Source organism: Prinia subflava, chromosome 2, assembly GCF_021018805.1.
Source record: "Prinia subflava isolate CZ2003 ecotype Zambia chromosome 2, Cam_Psub_1.2, whole genome shotgun sequence".
Lineage (NCBI taxonomy): Eukaryota > Metazoa > Chordata > Aves > Passeriformes > Cisticolidae > Prinia > Prinia subflava.
In genome coordinates, this window is record NC_086248.1 from 103,307,033 (window position 1) to 103,321,491 (window position 14,459).

Here is a 14,459-nt window from a genome sequence, read left to right on the forward strand (position 1 = left end):
GAGAGGAGCCCTGGTGCTCATCCTAGAGCTGGAATTCAAATGTGAAATTGTTGACCCACTGTGGTCTGTAAGCTCACTCTGAAAGGAGATGAAGTGCCAGAAGGAGGGAAAATAGATGAGGATGATTTAACTGATATTAGGTAATGTGCATATATGTCAAAACTCCCCTCTTGTTAAGATCTTTAATTAACAAATGTTTTTATGTTTGAAAATACCTTGTGGTTTGCATTTTTAACACTAAGTAAATTTCTGTCCAAGTGGGAATATTCTGGATTTAGAACCCATGTACCTGTAAAGAGTAAGCCAGCCAAATATTCTGTTGGCATAAATCTGTAAATAAATACTGAATGTCTTTTAAAAAGCAGAAACCACTCAACATTCAGTGTTGCTTTAGTACCTGATCCCAAGAATAATACACACACTGCATTCCTGGCAGTGGCTAACTGGCTTTAGTTGGGATTCTTGGCATAGACAGGGACAGAAAGCTCAGCAAATGTGCACATCCCTGCAGGATCAGAGGCTGCACTACCCCATGTATGGGATTTGCATTGTCTTAATTAACGGAGATTTCAAAATTAGGTTCAGATCGCACTGTTTGGAGCTTAAAGAAAGCGACATGGAGCTCCCAGCCTTTTCTGGCTGTAGTTGATGCAGCACCTGACTCTTTATCCCCAGTTCTCTCTGCCCTCACTCCCTCTCTAAAACATCATCTTTCTGCTGCCCATTTCTGAAAGCAGGGTCCTTCTGGTAAAACCCTTCTCGTGACACTGATTTCGAGAGGATAATTTCATTCCTGCAACTTTTGGTTGTGCCCTCTGGTGGCTAATTTAACACTTATATGTTGGGATATTGTTTGGAGGGTATAGTCCATATTAGTGCATAAACCTCCTGTTTCAAGTGAATAAAGTTTGAATTGTTATGTTGTTTGGAGATTTTTAAAATAAACTCAGTTTTGGTTTCTTGTCCTGTATTTTAACTTCATTTCTTCCTAACTTATTCTGCTTCTTCCATTTGATCCTGTTTCTTTCTTACCGATTCTTAAATTCCCCTTCTCCTTCTTGACTAGCTTCTAGTAGAACTCAGTCATTAAAGTCTGTAAGAACTTACTCAGCCCTATGAACTCTGCGGTAGTTCTGATGGAGCAATTTATACCAGTGACTCTCTTTTTCTTCATGAAGTCAAATATGCCCAAGCCCAGACTCCTTCACATCATTCATTACTATCAGAAGCACATTCCCTGATCAGTGTTCTTGTTCAGTCTCTGCCCAGCTCTGCTTCCTCCAACTTTGACTTTTCTGCAGTTAAGAAAACCAAGCAGGTGATCAGCTCTTCCTACCCCCTATAAATTTCAATTGTCTTATCATAAACTGTAATAATCGTGGCTTAGTTTTATGAAATTTTTAGAATTTCACAACAGAAATTTAGTTTAGTTGTCTCTAAAACTTTGTTAGAGATGGTTGTGTTTATCATTATTTCATACACGTGGCAAGAGTGCCTGGGTACTATTGAATTATGGATGATTTTCTCTTCTGGCTTACCTTCCTCTGATTATCAGTACTGCTGTGGCTTTCCTGCAGTGAAAGTGAAGATAGCCAGCAGTTATTTTTACCCTTAAAATTTTATATCGGATTTATAGTTTCATCACCCTGCCTAATTTCATACCCTAGTAAATCTCTGCACCATTTCAAACAAAGAAAAGAAGCATCATCTGATCAGAAATATTTCAAATAAAATGCAACGTGAATTTAGAGTGCTTGAGCTTTATGAAATCGAATTTCATTGCCTTGTTTGATCCTCCCTATTTTCCTTGTGTTTACACATAGAAATGTTTTGTGTCTGCCTTTGGGAAAGATCTGAACTCCAATTTCTTGAACTATTAGTTTGGGCTTTTGGGGGGGTTTCTTGGGGTTTTTTTGTGTGGGTTTTTTTATTTTTGGGGGGGGTTGGGGTTTGGTGTTTGTTTTTGTTTTTGTTTTTTTGCTTCATTTACAATCCATCATTAGAAATTCAGTCTGCAATGTGATTGTTGTGTTCATTGCCTGTTCCATTTTCAGCTAAAGCCTTAGCACCTATAACACTCAGTATTGCTTCTGTGCAGCTGACGGGAAATGTTTGGCATCTGTTGGGCTGGATGATCACCATGCTATTGTGTTCTGGGACTGGAAAAAGGGAGAAAAGCTGGCAACAACCAGGTAAGGATCACCACAGTTTAAAATGTCCCCTCTGATTACTTCTTTCTGAATAACATCATCCACATTTTTCCTACAAAAAAAGAATTAAAGCAGAACTCCCCTCTGAAAACAGGATGGTGTTTCAGAGCAACATACCCAGATTAAAAACCTGGGGACGCACAGCCCAGTGTTTGGAAATCGTGTGAACTATTTCTGTCAGGAGTTCCTTAGCCTTTCTGTTGGGAGAGCTACATTGGCACTGTAGTTTGTTTCAGGTTTTTCAAGTGAAGTTCAGTATTTTCTCCCAGTTTTATGTCCTGGCTCAGGGCAGAATGACACCCACCAGAGGTGTCCTTTCCTTTGTGTGTTTGATGATATGCTGGGCTCCATCAATAATCAAATCACTTTCTAAAAAGAAGTAGTCCCCTCTAATCTCTCTCTATAAATTTCAAGCACTGCTGATCCTGCCTCTCTTCTGAGCCAGCTTTTTCTGAGCTATTTGCTCTTTCAATTGCCAACTGAAAGCTCAGCCAATAACCCAGCAGTGAAGGGTCCTTTGCAATTGCTTGAAGGGACCACTGCTAGGAAGAGAATTGGATTAAAGTTACATGTTTGCTATTTTGTTCAGTGTAGGAGAATCAAACTATTTGAGAACCTGGTTTCTGTCTCAGCCTTGGACAAAGCAAATGTGCCCCTGGTCACTAGGATTGAGCAGAATTCCTGTGAGTGTGGATGCGTGTAACAGAAAGGCAAAGAGAGAATTCCATATGCTCTCTGCAACCACGTAATGTAGCATTGCTCAGTAGAAATTGTTAGTATATCTGCAAAAAAAGTGCCTGTGAAAGGTAATTTGCTTGAATTACAACATGCTGACATGTTGCAGAAGAATTGAGATTTTCTGGTGACAGCACTCACTATTAGTGGTGTGCCATTACTGAAGAAATCAGTGTTTTACTCCATGTGTGTGTACCACAATCTGTTAGCTATACAATTTCGTCTCAGACATCCAGTTTCTTAGGCAGTGAGGGTTTAAATCCTGTCTGAAATCTGTGCTGGAGGCTTTGCTTAGCAACAGCCCTGGCTGTGTTGTGACATTTTCCTGGGCTTTGCGATCCCAGTTCTGCTGTCCCTAGACAGATTGTGCTTGACTCACAAGCAAAGAAACACTTTATATATTCCCATGTTGACCTTTAAGTTTTTAAAAACAAGATAATGATGAGCTGTGTCACTACCTGGCTGCTGATGCTCCCAGGACAGATAAAACATGGAGCACTCGGGTTCTTTTCACCATGTAATGCTGCACGTACCCAATGGATCTGTTATTGCTGATCTGTTACCTTGAAAATGTGCAGAGTCCTCACAGAGAGTGGAAAAATGAATGTGTCTTCTAAAATGTCCCAGTTTAAACCATGGTTTAGAGTTTATCAGTGCCTAAAGGCAAGTCCCCTGTTCTGGTGAGCACAGGAGGACAGAGTGAGAGAGACACACAAAAGCCCTCATGTGGGCTTTGCACACAAGAATAAAATAACATCTCCTTAAAATCATGTGAACTCATATAAACCTGAAAAATGGGTGTTCATTCACCATATACAGACACTCATTATGTTTATTCTGCAATTATAGTTATTTTTTGTGAATGTTCTTTTTGCTTAATCTTTCTAAGCTGAATTATTTCAGCATGACTTCTCAAATTTTTTTGTTGCAACATTAAGAACCCTCTTATTTATTTGCTGTAATTGTTTCAGAGCTAAATTATGCAGCTTGTTTCCCTGTCCTGGCTCTCCTAGTTCCTGTGTAATTTAATTAAAATCTTTGTTGTGTAAGTTGGACACAACTTACACAACACCTCTGCACTGCAGGATGATGTGCTGCAGATGTCAAAGGTGGCCAGGACTGGTTTGCATCCAAACTGATCCACTAAAAGGAAATACTGAGCTTGAGAGGGATTTCAGAACCATGTGATTTTCCAGACCTGCTGATCCTGTCAGGAAAAAGTGACATAATCCTAGCACAAAACCTGCAGATGTATAGTGAAAAGCTCATGGTTCCTGCTTTGGGAGGTTAAGAAAACAGTGACACACATATAATTGATGCTTTACACCTGGGAATATTTTTTGCTATGATAAGACTTAAGCTTGTAATGTCCCATAAATACATCAACAAGCATAACTTTAATTACCCAGGAACTAAACCTGGAGGTGAATGTGCTGCTGAGTGAACTATTTCCTACAGTATAATTTTATAGTTTGTGATTTTATATTCCACCTTGAAGCCCATGGATTAAATACTTCCTCATTTTTTCCTGTCTCAGAGTATCTTTTAATATTTATTGAGTTCTCATCCATTTAGATACCTATGTTGACCTTTATGTCTTCTCTTAATTGCCTTGACCTTTGTTGCCTGCTCCTTTGTTATGACTTAAATGAACTGAAATTCAGCAGGAGAGGATTTTTATTCCCCACATTTCTGTATTCCCCACATGGTGTATGCTCAAATTCCTCCTGATAGCTCCGTGGGGCAAATTGCCAGAACTAAACCCTTGCAGATTAGAAATATGGATCTCTACTTTTTGTTAGATGAGGAAATGATTTATATCAATTATTTAATTAGTTTGAAATGTTAAGTCATCTCTCGCCAAGCTTTTAAAATGTCTACCTTTATTGCAGGGGCCATAAAGATAAAATATTTGTAGTGAAGTGTAATCCCCATCATGTGGACAGACTAGTCACAGTTGGAATGAAGCACATCAAATTTTGGCAGCAAACAGGTACTGTATTGAATATTTTAGATTTGATTAACAGGAAAATTTGTGAATGTTTTTAATACAGGAACATCATGTTCTCAGTTTAAGAATTTATTTGTTAAGCACTTTTCCAGTTAGCAAAATATTAAAGGGGTAAGGAGGGAGACAGGCCTGATTGTTACCTTTTCTCAGGCCAGAAGGAAAGAGAACTTTTCCTGGGGTTTTTCCCAATTTTTCACCTGTGTTTTCCAGAGGTGTATCCCCATATTTAGTTGGTTAATGAAGTTGTCAATATTTAAAGCTGGTCACTGGTTGGTTTTGCTACAACCCTTCTTGGAAAAATGAGTTCTGTGCAAAACCAGCACAGGGTGAAAACTCACCTCTGAGTCACCAAATGTCACAATATTCCTTCCTCCTTGGGAAGAATTTCCAGCTAATTGTGTTTAAATTCCAGTCATAATAGTAAGGAATTCTCTGGAGTAAGCATCCTTGGCTCCCAGAAAGTCAGGTTCTGATTGAGGATATTTTTTATTCAGGACTGGATTTTTCAGTCTTCGTGACTTTTTAGTTATGTACACATGACACAAATTCTCAGAACAACTCAAAATGAGGTAATTTTAAGAGCTTCCTGTACTTCATACCATCGTTTAGGCATCCAAGTAGTTCAGGTGCTCTCAGATTAATTATTTTTTCTGCCTTTTTTTTTTTTAATCTGTAGGTTATTTTTGCAGTGATTACATAGACTTGCATTGCAGTTTGCCAAATTCCATGATGGGAATGTGTCTTAAGCAACATCTTGCTCCAAGAATAGTCTCTTTGCAATTAACATGGTATATTTTAAATTCAGATTTGCTGAATGGTGTGGGGACTCACTGTGGTGTCAGCTGTGAAGCCCACAGTGCTTTGACACAAGGCCACCACTGCAGATGATATTTTGTAATTTTATGTGTATTTTTGTCTAAGAATTGGTTCATGGTCCTTATGGCTGCTTCTCCTTTCTGACCCAAAGCAAGGCTGTGGTGACTTGGTTCTCTGACAATCAGAGGAGGACCAAACCCTGCCTAAGTGCTGCCAAATACTCAGGATGCCAGGGGACAACTAAACCAATCTTCTAGTTGTGGTCACCTTCACAGAGAAGCCACATGGCAGAAGTGGGCAAAAACCAACCTGCCAGACATTGCAGTAGTTGTTTTTGCACAATTCCTCGCCAAATTTATCTTTTGCTTGGAAAGACAAAGTCTAAAACCCTGGGACTGATCTGCTCCAGAGCTGTCATTGCTAGGTTCACTTTCTTTGATTGCGCTTTTCCATTGTGCTGCGATTTCTGGATTTCTGTTATTGAGCAGCCGCAGGAGATCTTGGGGTCAAACATTGATCTTGGGGTCAAACATTTGTCCTTTGGCTATGAGCCCAAACAGAACAAGCCTTGTGCTGCTGTTGCAGGTGGAGGCTTCACCTCCAAACGAGGCACATTTGGGAGTGTGGGGAAGCTGGAGACGATGATGAGTGTCTCATATGGGCGTGTGGAGGAGTTGGTGTTCTCTGGGGCTGCCACTGGGGACATCTACATCTGGAAGGAGACACTGCTGCTGAGGACAGTGAAGGCCCATGATGGCCCTGTGTTTGCCATGCATGCATTGGACAAGGTATATATCACCTTCCTCTACCTTGATTTTTGTTGCACTAATGGATTTTAGAGGGGGTTGTGATTAAAATCACAAAGCTAATGTTATTTGACAGACCTGGATTTGTAAGCACCCTCCCTGTTCCCTGTGCTGACCAACAGCTTTCTGACTGTAGGAGAAGGGAATACAGGTGACCTTGCTCCTGATAAGTAACAGCCCTGTTAATTACCCAATACAGCCTCGCCCTTGATGAGTCACAGCTATATCCAGTAAAGATGAGCGTGATAAAAGGGAGTGGGTTATGTGGTGAGGGGAGAATCATGAAGGAGGAGGAACCTTGAGGAAGAGGGAATAAAGGAATCATGAAAAAGAAGGATCTTGGGGAGAAAGAAGCCCTGCTGTGAGGTCAGTCTGGGTCTGCAGTTAGAGCTGTTGTTGGAACCTGCAGTCACAGTCTAGCTAGGTAAAAGCCTGCATTCAGAGCCTACAAACTAATACGTGCAGTTATAGTTTAGCAGGAAATAACCAGCAGTCGGACGCTGCAAGGGAAACCTACAGCAGGAGCTTGCTGCAGCCAGAGTCAGGGAATAGTTGGAGTCAGGATGGCTAAACTGTAAAGAGGAGTAAACCAAGACCCTTTTCATGCTGTGATAAAAAAGAAGTCTGTGCCTTGGCTCATTTCTACTCTCTAACAAGAGGGCTGCTGCAACATCTGATCTCTAAAAATTCAGAATTTATTTCTCACTGTGCTCAGGAATGTCATTTTCTTGTTTGTGTAAACCACAGGAGAGTGATGGGTAACACTCCTTTCCTCTTCAAGCTGTTCCCAAAAATACTCATGCATTACCAGTTTCCAAAATATGAAACGTGGTCTTTTAATAATACTGTCACTGTGTCTTAGTCAAGACTTTAGATATCCAAAGGTTTTGGGTTTTGAGTTAAATATTCCAGATATCAAAATAATTCTTTCTCAGTTGCATCAATACCCCTAAAAAAGTAATTATGGCAAAATATTCACATCACATAAATGAGCTTAGGACAAAGTTTTGCCCAGGCAATTTGAAGATAACACTGATAATGGAATATCCTTTTTGAGGTTATGGTTTCAACTATAGAAGTAAAGGATGAGAAGAATGTTAGCTATTAACATTTTTATATCTCAAGGTCAATTAAGATCCCCGTGGCTCATTCCTTTTTGGCCTTAATTGATTGTTCCCAGCTTTCTGTCAAATTTTCTGTTTGATCTTGGCACTGAACATCCTCTTCACTTATATTTTTTTGGTTAGTTATTTATGCTCTTTTGCATTCACTTGGCCCAGATAATCTACCCAGGGAATTAATGAGAGAATTGGTCCCAGATGCATTATTAGAACTTGGGTTGAAGCATCTGTTATGTAAATTGAATTTGGAATAACTTAAGAAGCTGTTCCTGCCAACTACTGCGTCTTTTAAGGGTAAAACACGTTTTCCCATCACTTATTTCCACATACAGGCAAATGTCTTAGTCCAGCATTCCTGTTTACAACAGTATGTGCTCCATATGGTTGCAATTCTTTATAACCCTGGAAAAGAAACTCTAAATCTTGTCTACTTGAATTCTTCCCTCACAGGTACAGATTCCAGTGTTTTTAGTTTGACACATGAATAAAAAGCAGGGAAGACTTTACTGTGCCTTTGGACATGTCCTTTTGAATCTCTCCCATGAGTGCTGACATCTGTGTGTGTTCTACTGTGATTGTGCAGGGCTTTATAACGGGTGGAAAAGATGGAATTGTGGCCCTTTGGGATGATATGTTTGAGAGATGTCTGAAGACATATGCTATTAAAAGAGCAGCTCTCTCTGCTAGTTCTAAAGGTATTGGTTTTCAGTGCATTTCAATAAGGACTGTGTGTGTGGAGGGTGGTACAATGGTAGTAAAAGGGTAGGACTGACTGGGTGTCAAATTTCACCAGAAGCCAAAGGGAACAGCAACACACCACTTGCTCTGTGCTGAAATGTTCTGGTTTGAGCCATATAAGATGTATTACTTGTATTCCTTGTCATTTATAGTTTGTTCTGCTATTCCCTCCTTTATTTCACAACATCGAGCTTTATTTTGGTTGGTGAAATGATTTTAAGGAGAAATGTGCCCAGCCTTGAGTTTGGTGGTTCCAAAGTCAATCCAGTTTCCTTGGCTGGCCATATTCCCTGTGGTGAGAGCAGGGACTATTAAATTCCCCAGGCCTCAGTGTAGAAGTCTGGAAAGGGGATATTCACATGTAATCATGGAAATTCTGAGGTGCTGGGACTCCTGAGCCCCTTGGACCCTGTCACTGTTAAAGCAGTAAAATATCAGTCTTTATATTGCTACTACTACAGACAAACTCCCTTCCCTGAATTAATAAGGAATCCATGGATTATCTGGCAGTTTGATCAGGCAATTTTAGGTCACATTCATGAGTTTGAACAGATTTGAATTATATATAAACTGCAAGAGATATGAACTTAAAAAAACATCTTGCATTCTTCAGGTTTACTTTTAGAAGACAACCCCTCCATCCGAGCCATCAGCCTGGGACATGGGCACATCCTGGTAGGAACTAAAAATGGAGAAATACTTGAAATTGATAAAAGCGGGCCTATGACTCTGCTCGTTCAGGTACTGTATGGATCTCCCACAGCAAACTGTTTCCTGTATTTTCACAGAAATACTGGTTGTTTGGTATTCTTTTTTCAATATATTTTGATCACATGAAGTAATTCTTCAAATCTGCTTTGCCTGCATGACTACCTTACTATCCAAGATGTTTGAGGTTGTGTTTTATACAGCATTGAACTCATTCACTAATGCAGATTGAGAGCAGTAAGAAATATTTAACCTTGATAGTCAGTGATAGCAAACTGTATGCAAACTGAAGGAAAGCTGGAAAAAAAGCAGGAAGACTGATTAACAAGTTGGAAAACTGAGAATCTGAGGCAAGGTTTAAAAAAAAGTATTATGTGCGTGTTGGACAAACAAGGATCTGAAAAAGGACATAAACTTTGAGGATTAGCCAATATTAGGATTTCAGGATAAAGTTCTGTTTAAGGTGTAACTGTTCCCTATTCATCTCAAGTTTAGAAAGGAGAATATTGGAAGAACAGGAATTATAACCAGCAATAGTGAAGTGTTTTAGACATTTGTCAGAGGAGACAGAGCAGAATTTCAGATCTTTTGGAATATGGAAAGCTTTGGAAAGCAGTGAAGGCTTTATTGCTTGGGACTTGCAAGATGAGGCATTGCAAAGTTAGAACATATTACACAGCCTCCTGTGCATTATTTCCTCTTGTGTGGAATGCTTTCCTCCAGGGCCATATGGAAGGAGAAGTGTGGGGCTTGGCAGCTCATCCTCTCCTGCCCGTGTGCGCCACCGTGAGCGATGACAAAACCCTGCGCATCTGGGAGCTCTCGTCGCAGCACCGCATGCTGGCAGTGAGGAAGCTCAAAAAAGGTACCTCTGCCTTGGCCAGGCCCTGGGGCAGCCATGGATCCTCTGCTTCTGTAACAGCTCCCTCTCTGCTTTCAGGGCACATCACGGGCATTAACTGGGTAGGCAAAGGACACAGTCATTAAGAAATTGGGAGCAGAGGAAATAAATCGTCTTTGGCATGTGTCAAGTCAGTTCAAAGGGAAGGAAGAAAAAGGACTGTAATCTATTGTAATGAATAATAATAAAATGAACTTCAGTCTCTTTTCCCCTAATTTCAAGGGGAATGAGTTGACCTCAGAATCACTTTCCTCACTAGAATACTTAAGGCCAGTATGTTGCTGACATAAAAGAATTTCCTTAAGAAGACAAAAGTACAATTTCCTGTGTGTTGAGCACAATCATCTTTTGCTGTCAATATGAGCTTTACCTGTTAAAGCAACTTCTCTAATTTTTTTTCCTGCCCTTTCCTCTGTATAAAATTAGATAAGCCATGTTGAAATGCTGCCCTTTTATTTTATTAACTCATTGACATCGTTCAGGAAATTTTAAATTGTTCATTTTCAGTGGCAGATTTGGAGCACAGAAACCCTTAACTTGCTGAGGGAAAAGAGAGTTAAATGTTTTGGAGAGGTGAACTTGGGGATGAATGAGGATGATAGCTATAGGAGAGAGTGATCAGGAATAATGCTGAGGCAGAGTTACACTGTCCTTAATGGGTCTTTGAATTTTCCATGCAGATTTCCTTTCTGTATGCATTTTGGGTGGGTTGTTTTGTTTTGTTTTATTTCTGTCATTGGTGTGTTTAGAATGTGGCTGGAAGGTGGTATTTGCACATAAACCTGTTTCAAAAGGGATTAAATCATTGTTGTTAATTCCCTGTAACAAAGCATCCATCACAAGCCTCTGTAACATACCTGTTTCAAGAGATAACAAATCTGCTTTAAAAGTACATACTTGATGTAAAAACCTTTCAGTCGCTGTTCACTGGTGGTTTTTTCTCTGTCCCAGCTTTTAAACTTTGACAGACTCATTTCCATGTGCTTCTGCAGGCGGGCGCTGCTGTGCCTTTTCTCCCGACGGGAAAGCCCTGGCGGTGGGGCTGAACGATGGCAGTTTTCTGGTGGTGAACGCTGACACTGTGGAAGACATGGTGTCTTTTCACCACAGGAAGGAGATGATCTCGGATATAAAGTTTTCACGAGGTACAACCAGATGATAAGGTGGAAGAGTAGTGTTTATCTTGCAGTTTGTTTCTCTCGTCTAGGCGAGGTTGAATGTTGCAAAGGAAGACTGGCTTTGTGTGTGCTCCATGTGGCTGTGTGCTGCACTAAAACAGGCCTGCCCCTGCTTGGTGGTGCATCACTACACTGGTGAAAATCACACCAGTATCAGTGAGATTTACCCTTTAATAACCTCTGTATCTTCTCCTTACAGAATCAGGAAAGTACCTGGCTGTGGCTTCCCATGATAACTTTGTAGATATTTACAATGTCCTTACCAGCAAAAGAGTTGGCATTTGCAAAGGTGCTTCCAGCTACATCACCCACATCGATTGGGACTCCAGAGGTAAAGTGCTGGCCAGAGATACAGATTGGAAATGCCCATAAAATGGAATATCAGGAAACTCTTCCCCTCAGTTATTGAGATCAACCACTGATGCAAATGCTTTTTCCCTATGGAGCACTGTATGGTTCCAGTGCAATTACATTTGTTGCTATCCAATTTCCTTTCCTTGCTGAGCTCTGTGTGGCAGTCCCTGCAAGAAGCTATAGTCTGATGGTCCCACCTAATTAAGTCCAGCAGGATCCATAATGAGCTGATGCCTGTGAGCCTTCCCAGAGCAGATGTGATCTGTGTTTGGGACCACCTATGTGCCTGAGCCCTGTCCCTGCTGTGTGCCAGCCCCAAAACGTGGTGTGAGCCAGTGGCAGCAATACCACAGCATCTCCATGGGCACAGCAAACTTCCTGTGCCAGGACAGCTCAGAGTGGAGTTGGCTCTGCCAGTGGGGGCAGTGCAGAAAGGAGAAGAGCTGGGAAAAGTTCCACCTTTGGCAAAGCTGCCTTGTAAAATCATTAGGGAAATTATTAGCACATGCATTTACTTTTGACTTCCATTAGTGTGATGATGAAACACAAGCACAATATTCCCTATCAGTAGAAACTGATTTGCTGTGCAACAGCAACTTCTTAAGGATATTGGATGGTATTTAAAATATTATTTATGCATGAATCACAGTGTAGGACCCTTACAAGAGTGATTTTAAGCATCTGTGTTACTTTGGTTTTGAATAACTCTCTAGAGGATAATTTCTTAATTTACCTCCAGAAATCTCTTCACTCAATTGAAGTAAGTTCTCAATAGTCATAATAATTAATAAGACTCATAAAAAAACTCTCCTTTTGCATCCAGGAAAGTTATTGCAAGTCAATTCTGGTGCCAAAGAACAACTATTTTTTGAAGCACCGAGAGGGAAAAGACATATTATAAGAATTGCTGAGGTATGAATTTTGTGCTGGATTATTTTTACTGTGAAAATTAATTTTAAGAATTGTCTTCAAATGGTGTATTTTTCCTTTTATAATGCTATATTTGCAATGGTTAGAATAAGAATTATTTAGTAATACCACAGTGTCTTTCTGAGCATTTGTAAATGGCAGAATGTGCAGATTTCTGCTTCTATCTCTGAATTTATTATTGTTAATTTATTAGCAGCCATTTGCCATAATCTCCTTCTCAAAGACACCTGTTTTCTGTGTAACCAGTTGCACGTAGGCTATAAATCACCTTCAAACAGCAGAACCTGGCTTTTCATGATGCTGATTATTTGTGACATATGTAATTCTGCTACAAAATGGTCAATGTGTAGCACCTCAGAAAATCTTCAGGGAGATTCAGGGAAATCATGCTCTGCCTTGGAAAAATGGGAATGTTTCATGTTAAGCCTTTTGATGAAGATACACAATTTGTATTAGCAAGCTGGAACAGCACAGTTTCTTAAGAACTAAAAATATTAAAATAAAAATTAATGTCAAATGTGGAAAACTATACACGTGAAACTAGTGTGTATTTGGTATGTTTAAAGTAAGAAGCCTTCTTTTGGGGGAATTTTGCTTGCAGATAGAGAAGATTGAATGGGACACCTGGACATGTGTGCTCGGCCCCACCTGTGAGGGAATCTGGCCCACGCACAGCGATGTCACCGTTGTCAATGCAGCCAGTCTCACAAAGGACAGAACCCTCTTGGCCACAGGAGATGACTTTGGGTTTGTCAAGCTCTTTTCCTACCCAGTGAAGGTAAGAAGTTGTCTATTTCAGTGATTGGAAGGGAAAAGAAGGAAGCCACTCTTCCTGGGGTGTCAGGCTGCCAGCTGGGGGATTCTCTGTACTGCAGGGCCAACATGCCAAGTTCAAGAAGTACGTGGGACACAGTGCCCAGGTGACCAACGTGCAGTGGCTGCACAACGACTCCGTGCTCCTCACCGTTGGCGGCGCCGACACTGCGCTCATGATCTGGACCAGGGAGTTCCTGGGCATCCAGGAGAGCAAGCTGGTGGACAGTGAAGAGTCAGACACAGATGCAGAAGAAGATGGAGGTAAAGAGGTTTAATTCAGTCCTCCTTGCGTGAATCAGAGATTCACACAGGAGTTTACTTGAAGCTTTGCTGTGCTAAATTTCAGTGTAAGGAGAGCTTGGCAGGGTTTCCTTTCTTTCATTGGGGCAGATCTTCCTGTCCTCTACTCTCCCACTATCAAACAAGGGTGGTTTGTTTTAGTCTATGTTTTATCTTCCTAAGGTTATGATAGCGATGTTGCAAGAGAAAAAGCAATTGACTACACCACTAAGATCTATGCAGTGAGCATCCGAGAAATGGAAGGCACAAAACCCCATCAGCAGCTGAAGGAAGTTTCAGTGGAAGAGAGGTATGTCCCACAAAGGCTTTTGCTTCCAAGTGTGCCCTTTTGCATCTCTTTTCATTCAACCAGAAGAAGTCCTTAGAAATAAGACACGAATTTTAAAATTCACCAGATAACACTTAAAATGGTGTTCACAGAGTACAACGTGTTAATGTTATGGAGAAAAGTACATGTACATGACACATCTCGGAGTGTTGTGTTCTCTTCTGCCATTCACATGAGCATTTATATTCTCTTCTAACCAGTGTGTGTTTGCAGCAGAGCACTTGTGATAGTGGTAAGCTTGTAAATATTTTGTGGTTAAGGCTTTGGGTGGTGATTTTATAGAAGATTTTCAGTCACTTGTAATTGTGTTGGGTTGTCACTATTAAAGCTGGAATTTCCCATGGCATATGCTGGCCTTAGGCTTAAATATTCTAAAAAAAATTAGCTGGATTTGGAACAGTGTTGAAGAGGGGAGCAAAGAAAAGAGGTAAGAGCTAAGAACAGAGGGTGAATCCAGTGAAACCAGACCTAAAGGAGGAGGTGGTAAAATCTGATGGGACAGAACAG

General features: G+C 40.6%; 1 protein-coding gene across 2 annotated transcripts in view; it reads left to right on the top strand.

Annotated features, from left to right (window-relative positions):
• The window catches only part of EML6 (EMAP like 6), a 91,319-nt gene that overhangs the window by 53,777 nt on the left and 23,083 nt on the right, over nt 1–14,459 (top strand). For both annotated transcript variants that reach the window (XM_063391356.1, XM_063391358.1), the window contains exons 17-28: nt 2,099–2,192; nt 4,838–4,938; nt 6,358–6,560; nt 8,283–8,394; nt 9,051–9,178; nt 9,869–10,010; nt 11,039–11,191; nt 11,424–11,555; nt 12,402–12,490; nt 13,110–13,286; nt 13,384–13,585; nt 13,787–13,913. In XM_063391356.1, the coding sequence (XP_063247426.1) occupies nt 2,099–2,192; nt 4,838–4,938; nt 6,358–6,560; nt 8,283–8,394; nt 9,051–9,178; nt 9,869–10,010; nt 11,039–11,191; nt 11,424–11,555; nt 12,402–12,490; nt 13,110–13,286; nt 13,384–13,585; nt 13,787–13,913 (1,660 nt within the window). The remainder of the gene's footprint in view (nt 1–2,098; nt 2,193–4,837; nt 4,939–6,357; nt 6,561–8,282; nt 8,395–9,050; nt 9,179–9,868; nt 10,011–11,038; nt 11,192–11,423; nt 11,556–12,401; nt 12,491–13,109; nt 13,287–13,383; nt 13,586–13,786; nt 13,914–14,459) is intronic.